The following is an 18,893-nucleotide window of genomic DNA, read 5'->3' as shown; positions in this document are numbered from 1 at the left end:
TTTTTTATGTTTATAATGGCATGTGCTGTAGATAAGGTCTTTATTAACAGGCTCTTTGTTGTTTTGAAGTTGTTTTGAACCAGGAGGGGCTGGTTTGTTACAATCCCAGTAAGAAAGGCACTCAGACCAAGTAGGGTGTCATTTAGAATGCTGTTGTTAGAGCTAGTACTGTAAAGAGGTAAATCAGGAACAGTATTGTGAACTGTCCTCATTTTCTGCAGAATTGTCTTGATCTTTTGTGCTACAGTTGGGCCCGTGGCTCTCTCACCTGGATTGCAAGTGTTGGTTTCACTTGGTTTTTAATCACTGCATAATTTACCAAACCACACTGAGGTTTCTGGGGATATTATCTCCGTTAGGTAAAGCACCACTGCATCTTTTGGATGCAGGTCAGTTTTCATTCTGTTCCTATGGAAAGTGCTTTTTAACAGCCCACTGCCTTCACTGTGTATGGGGAAGAACCTCTCATAATTTGCCAGAATCTCTAGCTAAGAGTGAGGCATTAAACTGGTAACCATCAATTGCCTGTGGGATGATGAAAATCAGAATTTAATGCTTCTTCTGTTGCAGGCTAGTGTTTTGTTTCACCAGTAAGCAACTGTTGCTTGTACCAGATGCTTCTGAGCAATACATAGAGGATTTCTTAGAGAATACACTCTCTAGGGAGTACAGTTCATTCTAACATCTGTTTTTGATTGATTTGGTTATGCTATAAGATGTGTCAGTTTCCTTTTTCTTATGTGCCTTGTGGGCAAGCGAAGGAAAAAAGATGCACCATACCTAGCTGGGGTAGTAAAGCTGTGTGTGTGCCAGAGAGCTGTACACTTTCCTCATCACTTGTCAGCAGTCTCTTCCCAATACTGCCCAGCATTTGCTTTTTCTGAATGCTACTGAGCATTGAACCAGTGTCTTCACAGAACTGTTTTAGGCTCAAGGTCTTGTTCTTCAGTGGTCATTTCCCCGTCTCTGATGCATAACACTTTTAGCATTCCTAAAATGTTAACATGTTTCTTCTTTAACAGTATAGATACAGAAGATAAATAGTAAACATGACTTGCCTGCCAATATTATTATTGGAAAGTGTATTCTGGATTTAAGGCTAAAATATTCTTGTATCTAAGCTTCCGTAACTGACAGTGTCACTATCTGCAGTGGATGAGGTGCTATGTTGGCACCATCTCTGCCCCTCTTGAATTTGTCCTGTAGTGGCAAAAGAACCCAATAATCCCAGTTAATTGGAAAAGGAAAAAATGAGGAGTGAGCATCTTATTCCAGGATACGCCCCATCCTGATACAGTTAGTTCTGATGCTCAAGCAGACTACAGTTGCACTTGACTGGAAGGACAGATTTGAATTAATTAATTAAACAAAGAGTACTGCAGTTTGCTAAACAGTTACCGAGACACCGGTATTTCAATGCTGATTTGTGTAGTTCTTAATACAGTACTCATCACTGCTTTTATTATGTCCAAGTGCTATTAGAGAAACTGATATTATAAGAGAAAGGAACTCATTTTTTCTTCTAAACTACACCCAAGAACAGAGAACAGTAATGAATCTAGCAGGACACAGGGCAACGACTGACATGTAATTAATTTTATTTTAAGCGGTTCACTTAAATTCCTTCATTGTTCCTTGTTAGCTTTTTCCCAAGTCTAAAACAAACTCCTTTGCTTAATCAGACATTTCTATTCTACTGCTTAGTCAGAAAGAGCAGAAACATCACACACCCATTTTAAGAGGTCTTCGATTTCCTCAGAACAGGGAGCAGATCAGGTCAAGTATTTAATGAGTTGAGCAGAACCCATGTTTTTTCTGACTTGAAACAGGCTTTGGATTTAAATGGCTGCAGCAGTGACCACAGCTCTGTAAGACCAAAGGTTTCATAACTGTACAAAAGTATAGATAGTCAAGGGGAGGATCTGTGGATCAAGTTGAACAGACTCTGCATGAAACACAACATAGATTCTTTGTAAGATAGAGCATAATTTCATGTAAATGTTAATCCTGTTCTGCATTTATGTTTGCATATCCCCCACACATGTTAACTGTAAATGTAGGCATAGCGTAGGATTGTTCTGAGCTCCTCCTGTTACTGTGTTAAAAAGCTTCAAGAAAGGAAAATATTACACAACCTGATAGAGCTGCAGTGGAAAACAAGGCTCTGCTCACATAGAGTGGGAATGCTCCTCAGTGAAGTATGAACTGGATAGCTGAGGGCAGCTACTGAAACCATTTCCTAACTGTTCCTTTCTTCATCTTCAGTGTCCAGACCAATCATGCAGACAGGATTTGCTGGCTTACCTAGAACAGATCAAGCTGTACTCCCATCAGCTCAAAATCTGCAGTCAAGTTAAAGCAGAAATCCAGAACCTAGGTGGAGAGCTCATCATGTCTGCTGTAAGTAGAAGAATGGTGTAAAGTATTCCCTCTAGCATAAAAAAAATAAAACTTAGAACTTAATTGATAATGTCTTGTGCTTGTAAGATATTCCAGTGTAATCCTTCACCTTGTTTTGGTTTTCTTTACACTCATCACAAAGCAGCTAAGATAGAGAAGCTTAAGACTGGTGACTGAGGAACAACAGCAATCACTAACACCCATGGAGTGTGCACATACATGGCTCTCTTTACAAGAAGAAATTTGCAGAGATGTACTTAAGAGTTCTGGAGGAAAAAATGGACACTGTCCATCCCAAAAGAAATAAAATTTGATAAAAAATATGAATGACGAGAACTTGCTTGTTGAGTAAATGTCTTGATATTGCAGTACTTGAAGAGTCATTACCTCTGGAGAAGCTACTCTTTGTAACTTTGTAGAATGTTTAAACACTTGTCTGCTCTAACAAGTTTCCTATGCCCACAAAGTCATACTTCTTTTTAAGTAGTCTCCTTTTCACGTTGTCTGAAATAAAGATGGATTTGTTGTGTGTGTTTGAGGAGAGGGGAGAAGAAGGGAGGGGAGGAGAAAGGGGAGAAGACAAGGAGCAGAGGAGATAGGATAGGACAGGAGGAGGGAGAAAAGGGGGAAGAAAGGGGAGGGAGGAGAAGGGAGAGATGGAGGGAGACGGAGAAGGAGGAAGGGAGGGAGTAAGACAGGCAGGGATGACACAAGGACTGGAGGAGGCAAAGGGAGAAGGGAGGAAGGAAGCAGCAGGGATAGGAAGAAGGTGGGAATACAGGAAGAAGGCAGGAGGAGACAGGTAAAGGGAGGAAGAAGAGGGAGGATGCAGAGGGAGGGAAGATAGGAAGAAGGCAGGAGATGAGGAATAGGAAGAAGGAGGGAGGGGCGCAGCCAAGAAGGAATGGCCGAGGGAAGGGAGGGAGGAAGGAGGAGAGGAGAGGGACGGGAGGGGCGCAGCCAAGAAGGAATGGCCGAGGGAAGGGAGGGAGGAAGGAGGAGGGGAGAGGGACGGGAGGGGCGCAGCCACGAAGGAATGGCCGAGGGAAGGGAGGGAGGAAGGAGGAGGAGAGAGGGACGGGAGGGGCGCAGCCACGAAGGAATGGCCGAGGGAAGGGAGGGAGGAAGGAGGAGGAGAGAGGGACGGGAGGGGCCCAGCCACGAAGGAATGGCCGAGGGAAGGGAGGGAGGAAGGAGGAGGAGAGAGGGACGGGAGGGGCCCAGCCACGAAGGAATGGCCGAGGGAAGGGAGGGAGGAAGGAGGAGGAGAGAGGGACGGGAGGGGCGCAGCCACGAAGGAATGGCCGAGGGAAGGGAGGGAGGAAGGAGGAGGAGAGAGGGACGGGAGGGGCCCAGCCACGAAGGAATGGCCGAGGGAAGGGAGGGAGGAAGGAGGAGGAGAGAGGGACGGGAGGGGCCCAGCCACGAAGGAATGGCCGAGGGAAGGGAGGGAGGAAGGAGGAGGAGAGAGGGACGGGAGGGGCGCAGCCACGAAGGAATGGCCGAGGGAAGGGAGGGAGGAAGGAGGAGGAGAGAGGGACGGGAGGGGCGCAGCCACGAAGGAATGGCCGAGGGAAGGGAGGGAGGAAGGAGGAGGAGAGAGGGACGGGAGGGGCCCAGCCACGAAGGAATGGCCGAGGGAAGGGAGGGAGGAAGGAGGAGGAGAGAGGGACGGGAGGGGCCCAGCCACGACGGAATGGCGGAGGGAAGGGAGGGAGGAAGGAGGAGGAGAGAGGGACGGGAGGGGCCCAGCCACGAAGGAATGGCCGAGGGAAGGGAGGGAGGAAGGAGGAGGAGAGAGGGACGGGAGGGGCCCAGCCACGAAGGAATGGCCGAGGGAAGGGAGGGAGGAAGGAGGAGGAGAGAGGGACGGGAGGGGCCCAGCCACGAAGGAATGGCCGAGGGAAGGGAGGGAGGAAGGAGGAGGAGAGAGGGACGGGAGGGGCCCAGCCACGAAGGAATGGCCGAGGGAAGGGAGGGAGGAAGGAGGAGGAGAGAGGGACGGGAGGGGCCCAGCCACGAAGGAATGGCCGAGGGAAGGGAGGGAGGAAGGAGGAGGAGAGAGGGACGGGAGGGGCCCAGCCACGAAGGAATGGCCGAGGGAAGGGAGGGAGGAAGGAGGAGGGGAGAGGGACGGGAGGGGCCCAGCCACGAAGGAATGGCCGAGGGAAGGGAGGGAGGAAGGAGGAGGAGAGAGGGACGGGAGGGGCCCAGCCACGAAGGAATGGCCGAGGGAAGGGAGGGAGGAAGGAGGAGGAGAGAGGGACGGGAGGGGCCCAGCCACGAAGGAATGGCCGAGGGAAGGGAGGGAGGAAGGAGGAGGAGAGAGGGACGGGAGGGGCCCAGCCACGAAGGAATGGCCGAGGGAAGGGAGGGAGGAAGGAGGAGGAGAGAGGGACGGGAGGGGCCCAGCCACGAAGGAATGGCCGAGGGAAGGGAGGGAGGAAGGAGGAGGAGAGAGGGACGGGAGGGGCCCAGCCACGAAGGAATGGCCGAGGGAAGGGAGGGAGGAAGGAGGAGGAGAGAGGGACGGGAGGGGCCCAGCCACGAAGGAATGGCCGAGGGAAGGGAGGGAGGAAGGAGGAGGAGAGAGGGACGGGAGGGGCGCAGCCAAGAAGGAATGGCCGAGGGAAGGGAGGGAGGGGAGGAAGGAGGAGAGAGGGACGGGAGGGGCCCAGCCACGAAGGAATGGCCGAGGGAAGGGAGGGAGGGGAGGAAGGAGGAGAGAGGGACGGGAGGGGCCCAGCCACGAAGGAATGGCCGAGGGAAGGGAGGGAGGAAGGAGGAGGAGAGAGGGACGGGAGGGGCCCAGCCACGAAGGAATGGCCGAGGGAAGGGAGGGAGGAAGGAGGAGGAGAGAGGGACGGGAGGGGCCCAGCCACGAAGGAATGGCCGAGGGAAGGGAGGGAGGAAGGAGGAGGAGAGAGGGACGGGAGGGGCCCAGCCACGAAGGAATGGCCGAGGGAAGGGAGGGAGGAAGGAGGAGGAGAGAGGGACGGGAGGGGCCCAGCCACGAAGGAATGGCCGAGGGAAGGGAGGGAGGGAGGAGGAGGAGAGAGGGACGGGAGGGGCCCAGCCACGAAGGAATGGCCGAGGGAAGGGAGGGAGGAAGGAGGAGGAGAGAGGGACGGGAGGGGCCCAGCCACGAAGGAATGGCCGAGGGAAGGGAGGGAGGAAGGAGGAGGAGAGAGGGACGGGAGGGGCCCAGCCACGAAGGAATGGCCGAGGGAAGGGAGGGAGGAAGGAGGAGGAGAGAGGGACGGGAGGGGCCCAGCCACGAAGGAATGGCCGAGGGAAGGGAGGGAGGAAGGAGGAGGAGAGAGGGACGGGAGGGGCCCAGCCACGAAGGAATGGCCGAGGGAAGGGAGGGAGGAAGGAGGAGGAGAGAGGGACGGGAGGGGCCCAGCCACGAAGGAATGGCCGAGGGAAGGGAGGGAGGAAGGAGGAGGAGAGAGGGACGGGAGGGGCCCAGCCACGAAGGAATGGCCGAGGGAAGGGAGGGAGGAAGGAGGAGGAGAGAGGGACGGGAGGGGCCCAGCCACGAAGGAATGGCCGAGGGAAGGGAGGGAGGAAGGAGGAGGAGAGAGGGACGGGAGGGGCCCAGCCACGAAGGAATGGCCGAGGGAAGGGAGGGAGGAAGGAGGAGGAGAGAGGGACGGGAGGGGCCCAGCCACGAAGGAATGGCCGAGGGAAGGGAGGGAGGAAGGAGGAGGAGAGAGGGACGGGAGGGGCCCAGCCACGAAGGAATGGCCGAGGGAAGGGAGGGAGGAAGGAGGAGGAGAGAGGGACGGGAGGGGCCCAGCCACGAAGGAATGGCCGAGGGAAGGGAGGGAGGAAGGAGGAGGAGAGAGGGACGGGAGGGGCCCAGCCACGAAGGAATGGCCGAGGGAAGGGAGGGAGGAAGGAGGAGGAGAGAGGGACGGGAGGGGCCCAGCCACGAAGGAATGGCCGAGGGAAGGGAGGGAGGAAGGAGGAGGAGAGAGGGACGGGAGGGGCCCAGCCACGAAGGAATGGCCGAGGGAAGGGAGGGAGGGGAGGAAGGAGGAGAGAGGGACGGGAGGGGCCCAGCCACGAAGGAATGGCCGAGGGAAGGGAGGGAGGGGAGGAAGGAGGAGAGAGGGACGGGCGCAGCCAAGAAGGAATGGCCGAGGGAAGGGAGGGAGGGGAGGAAGGAGGAGAGAGGGAGGGGCGCAGCCAAGAAGGAATGGCCGAGGGAAGGGAGGGAGGAAGGAGGAGGAGAGAGGGACGGGAGGGGCCCAGCCACGAAGGAATGGCCGAGGGAAGGGAGGGAGGAAGGAGGAGGAGAGAGGGACGGGAGGGGCGCAGCCACGAAGGAATGGCCGAGGGAAGGGAGGGAGGAAGGAGGAGGAGAGAGGGACGGGAGGGGCGCAGCCACGAAGGAATGGCCGAGGGAAGGGAGGGAGGAAGGAGGAGGAGAGAGGGACGGGAGGGGCCCAGCCACGAAGGAATGGCCGAGGGAAGGGAGGGAGGAAGGAGGAGGAGAGAGGGACGGGAGGGGCCCAGCCACGAAGGAATGGCCGAGGGAAGGGAGGGAGGAAGGAGGAGGAGAGAGGGACGGGAGGGGCCCAGCCACGAAGGAATGGCCGAGGGAAGGGAGGGAGGAAGGAGGAGGAGAGAGGGACGGGAGGGGCCCAGCCACGAAGGAATGGCCGAGGGACGGGAGGGGCCCAGCCACGAAGGAATGGCCGAGGGAAGGGAGGGAGGAAGGAGGAGGAGGAGGGGCCCAGCCACGAAGGAATGGCCGAGGGAAGGGAGGGAGGAAGGAGGAGGAGAGAGGGACGGGAGGGGCGCCAAAACCGCACTGCCAGAACCACGCTTTATCCCATATTTCCCGCCAAATTCATTTCTCACCCTCCGTTTTCTACTATAATTAGCCCCACCCCACTCCCTCTAAGCCCCACCCACCTCCCTCCTTCTGCACCCTCCCCCCCTCTCTCTGTTCTATCCCACCCACCCTACTCCCTCTAAGCCCTACTCAGCCCACCCTGCCATATGTGTCTGTCTTCACCCTCCTAGCCTCTATTTAACCCCCTTTCCCTGACTTACCCCAAGTCATTACCCTGATACTCCTAGGCAGGGCTTTCACCTTTTCAGGATAAAACAGAACCAAGTATCTGTAAAACCAAGTGGTTTGCCTGTAAAAACAACCATCAAAGCAAGTAAAATGTATCATAGAGGCCAACAGAAGACAGTATCACTCCTTTTCTCTAGTGTATCCTGCTAGCCGTCTCCATCAGAAACTGTGGCCCTTCGAAGGGAAGCTTACCTACAACTCAGTCCTCTCTCAATGGCACCTATCCCAGCTGTTTTCAACAGCAGCAAGTATCACTGGGCCTGTGTGCTACAACAAGTAACTTTCCCTCATAATTATTACCTTGCCAATTAGCAAAATCACCATTGATTTTCTTTTTCTTAGCATCTCTGCACTTAAGATTTTCTCAGCAAACCCTAACAGAATCAACTGTAAACAGCATAGCAAGTCTTTGTATTCAACTGGTAGTCTCTCTCAAGGACTTGCTTTTTTTAAAAGGACTTTACTGTTTTTTCAAAGAAAACCACCTGCAAAGTACACACAGCAGGACCTGGGAGGGACTCAACTACCTCTATGTCTAAACCTATTGTAGCATTTCAGGGAAGTGGTTTTACAGCCCTCACCTCAATTATCTTCTAACTTGGACACAGGGTTGGTTTCATTTTTGTTTGAATCTTTACCTAGCTTGAAGCAGATTGTGGCAATACTTACTTATTTCATTAGATTCTATTCTTCCACCTGGAAAATGGGTCAAATGCAGAACCAATCCAATTAAAAACTAGATAGACGTAAATAACCAACAGTATGGCCACATTTCCAGGGAAACTCAGCTCTTTCAAAATCAGAGAATAAGCTGTGGGTATATCAACATCCTCAGTTCAGGAAACAAGGTTTAAGTCCAAGGAACACACTGCTATCTTTAACAGTCTGCATTTCCCTCTTAATGACTGTTTTGACTCTTCTCATTTTAAGGAATTAAGTGACTACTTTAGCAACCTTAGTGGAGGGACTAATTCACAACAGCATACTGTTACACATAATAAACAAGTGGGAAGACAGCGAGAAGCACAGTGTGCTAAGTACTCCTTATGTGAAGCTCCTATCTCTTCACTGAAATGCAGAGTTCAAGTTGTCTTCCGAAGTAGCTGTCAAAGACAAAAATAGTCTTAGTCTCTCAGTATGGGGAAACCATCTTTCTGAGCATGAATTCATGCTAGCAGTTTGAGCTCAATTTTTTAACTGACATTGTTTACAACGAAATTTCAACTACATTCAGCCTTCAAACTAACGAACTTTGTAGTTGATATTACATTAATTAAGTTGTATGGAAAATCCAAGTTTGATAGAACTGTAAATAGGACTCAAAAGATTGCAGACAGCCAAATTACAGCTATGTGCTGAAGTAGTAACACATTTCCTGCAAAAAAAACCCCCACAGAACTCGACAACTCCCCCAGCAGAACCAATCCAGCTATCAGAACTGGGGTTCTAGCAGCCTTGCACATTACACATCAAGAAATGTTTTGTGTTGCCTCTTAGAGCTTTAATCCCAAAGGCAACTGTCTGCCACTTTTCCACATCCAAGGGACACATCTGCAAGTCTGTAAAAAGAATGGGAGCAGGACTGGCTTGTTTTCATGCTTGGAGAATAAGGAATTTCTCTCTTTAACAGCTACAGTGACAACTCCTACTGACATGTGACAAGACACTTCTGCTGCTGAACAGAAAATACTTTGCCAGAGAAAAAGCTTTTTTATATTCCAAGTTATGGTTCTCATGATTGCAAATATTGAATCAAAGTAACTGACCATATAACTTGTATGTACTGTGAAACTTACTACAGTAATGGATTGGTACTACTGCCAGGACATGACATCATCTTACAACCATTTAAAAAAAATACAACACATCTAAAAGAAACTGAAAACAACGTTTCAAAATGCAGTTTTTCAGAACTCTTTCCTTCAGCTTTGTTTTCAATGCCATTTGCCCACTTGCACATAGAACTCCTTACAGCAGAAGAAGGCAAGTGCTGGAAACTACTTTTTATTTCTGCATGGCTGGTGCCAGTCTGGGTTTTCTTGGTGGTGGGTGGTGTTTGCACAATTCCTTTTGTGCTTGGCTTTGTGGTTTTTTTTAACTACTGTCTTCAAGTCTGTAGCTTCTGTGTTTCACCACAATATGCAGTTACATTAGTCACAGCATCAATTTTCCTTTTGCAATAGAAACAATATACTAACACACTCACAGGACAGATGACCTACTTCACTAAGGAAAGACAGGGTATTGGATGCTTTTCCCAAGACCTTTTCTGAATTTCTGTCTTGACTAACCCAGTCAGACCTGTGACATGTGGAGTCTGGAACACTATACAAAATGCCACAAGAGCCAAGTAGGCATTATGCAAAAATACAACAGCTTTAAATTTAGGATTGCTTGGTTCAAGTTTCAACAGCCCATCTGTATATACCACTTGCTGCACATGGACGAGTTTGTAGCTATGTCTCCCTAAATGAAATGTATTTCTATGCTCCATAAATGTTTTATCTTTTGTTTATGCTAAGTTGCATTTCATCAGCTCTTGACAGATTAGGAGACCTTGAAAAGCCTGCTGAATATCTGGGATAAAAGCACCCTAGTGATGACAGTCCTTGAGTACATCAGATTTATGCAAGACCAACAGATTTACACCAAGCTCTATAGCATTACTGGCATTCAAGTGTAAAAGCAGCTGTTACCTGGAGACAAAACAAATCCATGTATGGCTACATTCTTACCATCTATAGCAGATGTCCAGGAACAGCATCTAAAATGTGTTTTACATTTTGAATGCAGCTAAGAAATACATCCCCCCACACTACAAATCCACTTTTTCTATAGGGAAGCAAGACTAACATGAGATGCATCCCAAAAACTGAGGGCACACTGCAGCTAAGAGACTGCAAATAACACAGATAGCCTCAAGGCCAGCAGCAAGTCACTATCTCTCTTGGCATGTCTGTATAGACCACAAAGTATAGTAAGGTGACATTAATGGTTACTGCTGCCTGTCCCAACATACACCATCTACCCACCTCTCCCCCTACCACTGTGATGGTGTCAGTCCTCCTAGAGAATAACTGATAATTAAACTTGTCTGTGTGTCCACCCATGTGACTCTGTCCAGGTATAATTCTTCCTCCAGTTACCATGAAAAAAGGTGACATGCAACTTTCTTTCCTTTTCAGTCCTTCTAACCAAATAGGTATTGTGACAGCAGTTAGAAATACAGACAGCCAGGATGTCAGTTCATCTGCCAGTGAGCTAATGCTAAAACACTAGTCACCCTCCCTAGAAAAAGGGACATGCTGGGAACTGAAAACATATCAGGGGTTAAGTGACAGGGCCTCTGAGCAGATCACCTACTGAGCAGAACACCTAAGTGACAGCCTGGAAGTTTACAACATGTTTGGATTAAAAGCAGCATTGGAACTAAGCTTTTAGGCTTGGAGGTCACCACATGCTTTGAACCTCACATCCAATAGTATCACAAAAACTATATTATACTGGCTTGGCAAGCTGCTTCTCTCAACTTGAGTTTATAATAGTAATGTAATCTTTGCATGGCAGTATTGAAGTGCAGATGGTAGGTGGATTTAAGGCCTGTGATTTACAAACTTAAGTTTGGGGCCTATAATTTTAAACTGAAAAACCTCTCTCAACAGCTCACATGCTGCAGCAAGGAATTAACTTCAGAGGCCATCTGGTAGTTTTTACACCTTTTCCTGGAATGTAGACACATTTTTCACTTTGCCATCAGATGTGTGTTCAACCAGTCCTCCAAGCTTTCAAAAGTTTGCTGTGGTTGTTTTTCTTTTCCTGATTTGTTGTGGGGTTTTTTGGGGGGAGGGGCAGGCAGCAGGGGTAATTGGCAAGGGGTTTCTGGCACTTCCCAAGAGAAGCAGTAATTGTTATATTATCTGGAGGGTTTTGGGGAGCATGTTTTAAAATGGCAGGAGGCTCAGGAGGTATTCATCTATTCAAGTATTATGGATGATAAATTATCTTTTCAAGTATGTGTTTATGAATAGAAAATATTAAGTAGTATTAAATTAAGTAATAAATAGGGAGCTTCCTTTCAGAATTGATATTGTCAGCCTTCTACTTAAGTGGGAGTATTGTGTTGTCTTGTACGACCAAAAAAGGAAACTATTTTAGGACACTGAGATGAGTACATGCCCTTTACATGTCCCTAGCAGCTTTCACTGCACTGTGACAACAGCAAATGTACAGCCTTATTTTAAGTAAACACACACAGAATACATGTAACAGTACAATAAACACTGCACTCAAAGAACTAAGTCCTGATTCAGCTCTTACCTGACCCTGTCAAAAACAAGTTTCCTACAAGCCCGAAAATGCAATTTTAAGCCTGTCACCTGAACTGCTATAGTTTTTTCCCCTGTTGGAGGGCAGAGCATGTGGGGATACCTTCTGAACATGCCTAACATCAGACACAGCTGTAGCAAACACCAACTCAATTCTTTGCTCCTGGATTTTAAGACCACAAAACACAGAAAGATGCTCCTGTTTACACCCCCACTGTCCCCTCCCAGTTCCTCCCCTTTCGCCTGTTTGTTGTCCCTATTACTTTTTGAAGGTAACAGAAAAAGTTAGAAGACAAACAGACACTGCAGCCCACAGGGCCTCAAATGTACGAGGGGAGCAGCACAGTCAGAGTTTGCTTGTGCTGCTCAACAGAGCAGTATGGCAGAGCCAACTCTCTTGCCAAAGCTGCCCATTCTGTACCAGGTACCAGACTGCTCATTCAAATTAAGAGCCCTATTGCCTTGCTCAGACACACACGTCAAGTGTGACAGGAGCAGGTGGAGAATTTGCCTATCGCTGATACAAAGGAAATAATAGGTCACTGTTTCATAGCTCTTCTGAGGTGGTTTCATGACCTGTCAGCACTAACTGCAATAACACCTTGCAGACAAGCCTCATGCCTTCCCATGTGTTAAGGAAGAAAACTCTCAACCTTCTCTCAATAGGCACTTACATTCCACTGACAAATTCTTGTGTATCCCCTTCAGTCTGAGCAGTAGAACATGACTGAAAGGATCAAACACACCAAGGAAACAAATTGGCATTTGGGGTTTACTTTTGAACCACTGCTCATTTCTTGGCTTACCATCTTTACCAGCAGAGCAGCTTCCTGGGCTAACATTTGTCTCTTGTTTCAGCTGGATAGCGTCACCTCCCTAATTCAGGCTGCCAAAAACTTAATGAATGCCGTGGTGCAGACAGTGAAGATGTCCTACATCGCATCCACAAAGATTATCAAGATTCAGAGTCCCACTGGCCCACGACATCCTGTTGTGATGTGGAGAATGAAGGCTCCAGAGAAGAAGCCCCTAATTAAAAGAGAGAAGCCAGAAGAAATCTATGCAGCTGTCAGAAAAGGGTCTGCAAAGAAGAGAATCCATCCTGTTCAAGTCATGAGTGAATTTAAAGGCAGAGAAGTCATCTAATATTCTGCCGTTTCTTGTATTCCTATCTTGAATTTCTAGTTATTTTTGTCTTCTATCCCACTTGTAATTTAACAAGTATATGCTTGCTTTGCTTTTCTCTAAATCTGTAAGATTAACACTGTTTTTTTTTTAAATGCCATTGGCTTAATTAGCAGCACAATTGAAAAAACCAAACACAAAAAACAACTAATGTTCTCTTGCAGTGAAAATATATCACATCTTTCTACTAGAACCTTCTCAGCAGAGCACTCTGAACTGATACATCACAGGACTGAGCTGCAGTTGGAGAGGAGGATGCAGTTTGCCAGCCTGCCCCAAGTGGTACTGCTGTCTCTAGGCTTATGCCTTCCTGCAAAGGGGATTTATGTGGCCAGGACTGAACTGTGTTTTATGACATGCAGCTTTTTAAGCTTTGTGTTTATTGGGTCAGATCCATTACCAGCCTTACACCCTGATGAAATCAGCAGGAGTGCTTGATGGTGGCCAACAGCCTGAGCCCCTAACTTGCACCTAGAGTGTAAAATCTGAAGAGCACAGCTTTGGAAATGCAAGTTTCTATGTGTTTGATCAAGCACAAAATGTTTTAACAACATGGACTTAATGTAATAACAAGCATTAGCTGCAACACAGCAGTAGTAATAGGTCTTTAAAAGCCTTTTTAAACTAACATTTATCTGTATTCTGTTTCCTATTCCTTTCTGTGAGCCCTACTAACTCTGCTGACTGGTCCATTTGTAAGTACAGATAAATCAGATACTGACAATAAACTTTTCTAATCACTGCATGGAAGAACAAACAGGAAATACGTCATTATGCTGAGATGAGCATGAGAAATACAGAGACATGTATCTTGAATCTTAGGAACTACAAGATTTTCCAAGGTAGCTGTACTGATTTAAATTCCTTTCCTTATGACAGCAGAGTCCTCCATGTGGGACTGTGCCAGCAAGCCCCTTCCTGGATGGCTGCAGTACAATGAGGGTAATATGTGTTGGTCTGTGATCAGCACTGGGCCTCTGTATAATACTTAGTGAAAGGAAGTTTTTCTAAAGCTGTTTAAATCCAAAATCCATTTGGACCAAAGATCTTTTAAAAATCTTACCTTGCCCTCCCTGCCACATCACTAACTTGTCTAACTTGTCACTTCCTTACCAGATTCCACAATTAACATGAGATGTCTTTACCTGTCAAGTGAGTAAATCCTTTGGTACAATGTTTGCATTTTCTAAGACCACAGGCTGCTGCTCCGTGTCATTTATCAACTTGTTTTGCACAGCAGTGCACCTACCTAGCACAGTGTGGGCAGCAAACTAACTATAAAACAGGTTTTACCTCTTGGAGGTCATTCTGTTTCCAGACTCAGGACAGTAATGCAGTTTACTTTTTATGCTCTTGGTTAAGAACCTCCTTACAATCTGTGGTGATAATGGATTACAAAAGTCACAGATGACTATTCCAAATGAAACATAAGGAGAAGCTTGGAAGAAAAATCACTTTTAACTCAAATTCAAGTGTTTGCATCCAGATCTCAGTACCATGTATGGCTCCCTGCTAGTCCTCCTAGAGCTCTAGAGTGAGAAGCAGTTAACAGTCAAGTGGAGCAGCCAGAGCTCACACAGAGCAGGTCATGCAACCTGTTTTCAGTAGGTCTGCTGGCAGGCTAAGCAAAGTCAAGGAAGATTGTGTGGTTCAGAGATCAGTAGAGTGTCCATTATTGTCACACCCTAAAGCCACAACCTCCATCTATTATTTCATGCTCTGGCCCACCCCCTTAGGCTACCTACTCCCCCAGCAAGGTTTAAGTCCAGAAGCCAGCAGGTGAGGTGACCTGACCTTAATTTGGTGGGGGTCTTACTCTCTTCATAAGTCCTCATGCCTCCAGGTTGCACCTTTGATACAGGTTACCTAGACCTCTAATGTTTGCAAGTGATGTTACCACATGATTAATAAAAAGCACATGCACCACTAAGGAGGTGGCTTTCAGTATTGTGGGCTTTTTCATATGTCTCCTTACTGCTCTCTAACACTAGTGAACAGCCAGCCAGGTTTGCTTATAGGACTGCCAGCCTTACAGCACAGGAAGTGCACTCTATTCATCTGGTTGAAGTGAGTTTTTTCTACCATTAGCATCACTCAAACAGTTCATTGCTTAATTTCATGCTCCTTCCTGCAATCCTAGCCACTATGCTCTTATCCTGGCCATACTCCATTGCCAGTTTGATGTCAACTTCCAATAGTATTCCTATTTCATAGGAATTCAGACAAAAAACAACCCTCTCAATGAACAAGAAAATCAAAACCCACTGCTGTTTTTTTGAGAAGAGCTAGAAGAATGAAGAGCATGTCCTAGCTAGACTTATTTTTCTTGGCTCAAGTTCAAAGCTAAGTGGTAACATAAGTCTGTTCCTGACCAAGGAGGCAAAGGGTTGAGAAAGTCCTGGAAATATAAAAAGCCCAGTGTATTAATTCATCAGCTCATGACCCCAGTCAGCAGGCCTGCAAAGCAGGGAAACACCACTTCTATGCCACTGTTAATAATGCTGAAGGGGGACCTGCTGCTCAGTAGGTTTTTTTTATGAAAAGCAGCTACTCCAATCATCTTGCAATCTACAATTGCAAACCACTCCAATTCCTTCATAGTTCTAGTTTTGAGAGCAAAATTTACCAGCAGCAGACAGTAAAATTCAGTGTGGTCATACCTGCCATTTTTGTTTCCAAGAGCTGCTTATCTCTTGTGTATACTGCTGTTGGTTAGACACTGGGGGCTTGCCTGTATGTTCAGCTCAGGAAGTAAGGAGGCAAATGAAACTCCTATTCACTCAGGCTGGATTGAAAAACAAAACAAATGCCCTGCACTGGAAGAGACAGAGGGACTGGTACACCTTGTGTGTGCCAGAGAGGAAACAAGTCTTGGGCCCTGCAATGAGGAGATAAGTGAGAGTGATAATTTGGCAGAGGACTTGGAAGTTGTTGGAACTTCGGGAATAGAAGGGCTTGTTAAAATGCTGCTGGGCATCTTGAATCTTGCACCCAAAACCAGCGCTTCAGATTCATCAAGTTAATGGTGCCTGTTCTCCACCTCAGCCTTGCAACCCCCTGAACCCCAACAGCCTTGAAAAGCATTAGTCACCTCCCTCATCCTCCTGGTCCTTGCCAACAGCTCTTGGTGGTCACTTGACTCAGAAGTCCTCTTCTGGGCTCCCACCTCCTTTCTTATTCTGCCATCTCCTCTGTACCCCACTGATTCTTCTGTAAGTCTAAGGAGGCTCTGGCTACACACAACTGTTCATGACCCACTTCCTGTCTAACCCACTAAAACCACAGGGGTACTGGGAACAAAAGGTTCACATAATAAAAGCAGCCATCTGAAATTGTCCAGAGTGCAATTTAAAAGCATATTAGTAATCAAATAAAGATCAAGCAGATGACACTATACACTTCATTTTTCTTTTCCCTATGAGAACATTAGAACAGGCTTTACTCTTTTTTTCCTAAGATGGTTAATGGGTTTGATTCTTTGCAGAACTACTTCTTGAAGTGAAGAAATGCACTAGCACTGCTGGTGAAAAAAAGTCTGATTGTGTTGTGCACTGAGCATGGTCAATGCTGCAATGAAGAGTAACACCTTCCGCTTCATAGACTTCAACTCTGGAAACCTTCTTGGGATAAAACGAAACAAAACAGACGCAAAACAAAAATGGCTTAGGAGTTCTGTAAAAACAACCCAGGAAAAGGCTTCAAAGCCCCTTTGATGAACTTGAATAAACTTGTTTCTGCTAAGGTTAAAGGAACTGAAAGCTGAGGGGCTAACTTTCTATTCCAGAATACAAAAAATAGTTAAGATGGAAGCTTGCAGAGCAAGAGATGGATCTAGCAATTTTACTTGTAAAAAGCTTCTTACAGGATAGAAAATACTTGTTTTCTACTTCCTGATGGTGAAAACAACTGCATTTAGGCAGGCTGGAAACAGAGATACCCTGTCATGCAGAATGATGTTCCCTCTGAACTCTGTTTTGTACTGGCCTGGCCATTTTAGAGCCTGACTTTTCTGCTGTAGTTCTCTATTATTTTTACAGAAGCTAGCAAATGATTTAACAGCAGCTGAAAACAGTCATGTAGCTCATTAGCTGTGGGGGAAACTGTGCTTTTTTGGCACTGCTCCTTCATGGAGGCAGGGGGGCAGGATGTTAAGGGAGCTGGTGCTAATGGCTCCAGCAGGCCTGCTGGTGGGTATTATCTCTGCTTAGTTCCCAGAGCTCCCTGATGAGATAGAAACATGATAGGAAATTGTTCCCACATTTTCAAAACACTGAATCATGTGCTGTTTGCCCAACTACTCTGCACAGCTGAGGGGACAGGAAAATGGCAGAAGTTACCATTTGTGGGTTTTTTCAGCTTCTCTGCCAGAGGAAGACCAACATTCAAAGGAACTACTTCCCCAGGAAAGCAGAATTTCCCTGAAGTGAAGGCTTTACAAGGATCAAGAAAAAAACAGCAAGAAGCTCTTATGCCATCTATTAACCCAATCTAAGTGATTGTTTCCTGTCCTGAACTTGCTCCTAATCGCACATCTTTTGCATTATTCACCAAGCTTTTATTTTACAGCAACTGATGCACATACTGGAAGCCTTCCTAACAGCAAGTTGCACTGATTCGACTTTTTATGTTACTCTTATTTTCATCTGAGGTACTAAAAACCTCACCCAGCAAGCCCAAACCCTCAGTCATGTCTTTCAGAGCTAGGATAGTCAGCAAACCATTCTTACCACTGCCCATGTAATTTATCCCATAGGCTAGAGTGGTATGTGGTTTGTGCTGCTCAGCAGTGACTGCTACATGGGGATAACTAAGCCCCCTTCAAGAGGAAAAGGAGCACCATAGTTGGAACACTGTACACAGATGGTACAAAGTCACATGTCAAATTCAAGCTGTCATGGTAGACTCCCTCTTTAAGCACCAGCAGCTGAGGTCTGGCATATTTGGGATGTGGTTGCTTTCACAGCTTTCTGTATTTTGCCTTTCACTATCAGATGTCAAGATGGGTTTTCCTGGACTAACACCTGCAAAGTTAACCAAGAAAGGAGGAAAGTAACCACTGAATCCCTTTACCACAACCTCCTAGCATCACTTGTATGCAGGGATCAAGTAATCCACCTTCACTTTTGATCCACCTTTTAATTCCCATCTAATTACCACATCATTTTGGTATCTGTGCTCTCCCTCAGCTCTTCCTGTCTTCTGTCCTGGACACAGTGACTTCTTGAAAGAAAAGGACAGCGTACAGCCAAAGATAAGGAGAAACAGCCAGCTCAGCAAGCAGGCTAAATCAGCACAGCTGTTTTGACTTCAGTGATAAAATATCCCCCCAATAGTACTGTCCTTCCTCTGTAGCAGCTCTCTACAAATGTTATCCCTCATTCAGGTTGACCAAGACCTATCAGTCATCTTGACTTTGGCTTTTGAACAGGAAGGAAGCACACCACCAGTAGAGAGATATGCTCACCAAAAGAAAACGTCTTCCTTGCCCTTTCCTCAATGCATTTCAAACAGCTTTTTTTTTATTTAGGCACACTGGGGCCAACTTTGAAGGACCTAAATACAGAACATGAATGCTATTAACAGCAATCCAAAGGGCAAAGAGCTCACTGGTAGCTTGAGCTCTTGAGTCATGGCCATGGTGATGGTTTATCCCCCACCACTGTTATCATCATGCCTGGGCTGAAGGCTCCTTTGGTTTTCTGCATCACCAACAGCTGAGGACCAAAGCTGACAGCCAGCAATACCTGAGTCCAGTGTAAGCAAAACATGCACAAACCTTCCCAGTCACCTTGAAAAATAACAGCAGAGTAGATAACAAATACATGGCAGAAGAAGGACTGCCAAGAAAATTGCTAAGAGCCCTTACAATAGTGTTCTGCAGAAACACT

The 18,893-nt window shown here is 47.2% G+C and overlaps 1 protein-coding gene across 8 annotated transcripts in view; it reads left to right on the top strand.

Annotated features, from left to right (window-relative positions):
• Positions 1–13,633, top strand: part of CTNNA3 (catenin alpha 3) — a 424,834-nt gene extending 411,201 nt beyond the window's left edge. For 7 of the 8 annotated variants that reach the window (XM_051618547.1, XM_051618545.1, XM_051618546.1 and 4 more), the window contains 2 exons: positions 2,266–2,400; positions 12,679–13,633. In XM_051618547.1, coding sequence (XP_051474507.1) covers positions 2,266–2,400; positions 12,679–12,966 — 423 coding nt within the window. In that variant the 3' untranslated portion in view covers positions 12,967–13,633. Of the gene's footprint in view, positions 1–2,265; positions 2,401–2,545; positions 2,728–12,678 lie in introns of those variants that run through there. The other variant, XM_051618548.1, reaches the window with a different exon arrangement.
• Positions 13,634–18,893: the final 5,260 nt, after the last annotated feature.

The sequence above is a fragment of the Apus apus genome, chromosome 4 (genome assembly GCF_020740795.1).
Source record: "Apus apus isolate bApuApu2 chromosome 4, bApuApu2.pri.cur, whole genome shotgun sequence".
NCBI lineage: Eukaryota > Metazoa > Chordata > Aves > Apodiformes > Apodidae > Apus > Apus apus.
The sequence above is the reverse complement of the archived record's forward strand: the minus strand, read 5'-3'. Positions and strand labels throughout refer to the sequence as shown.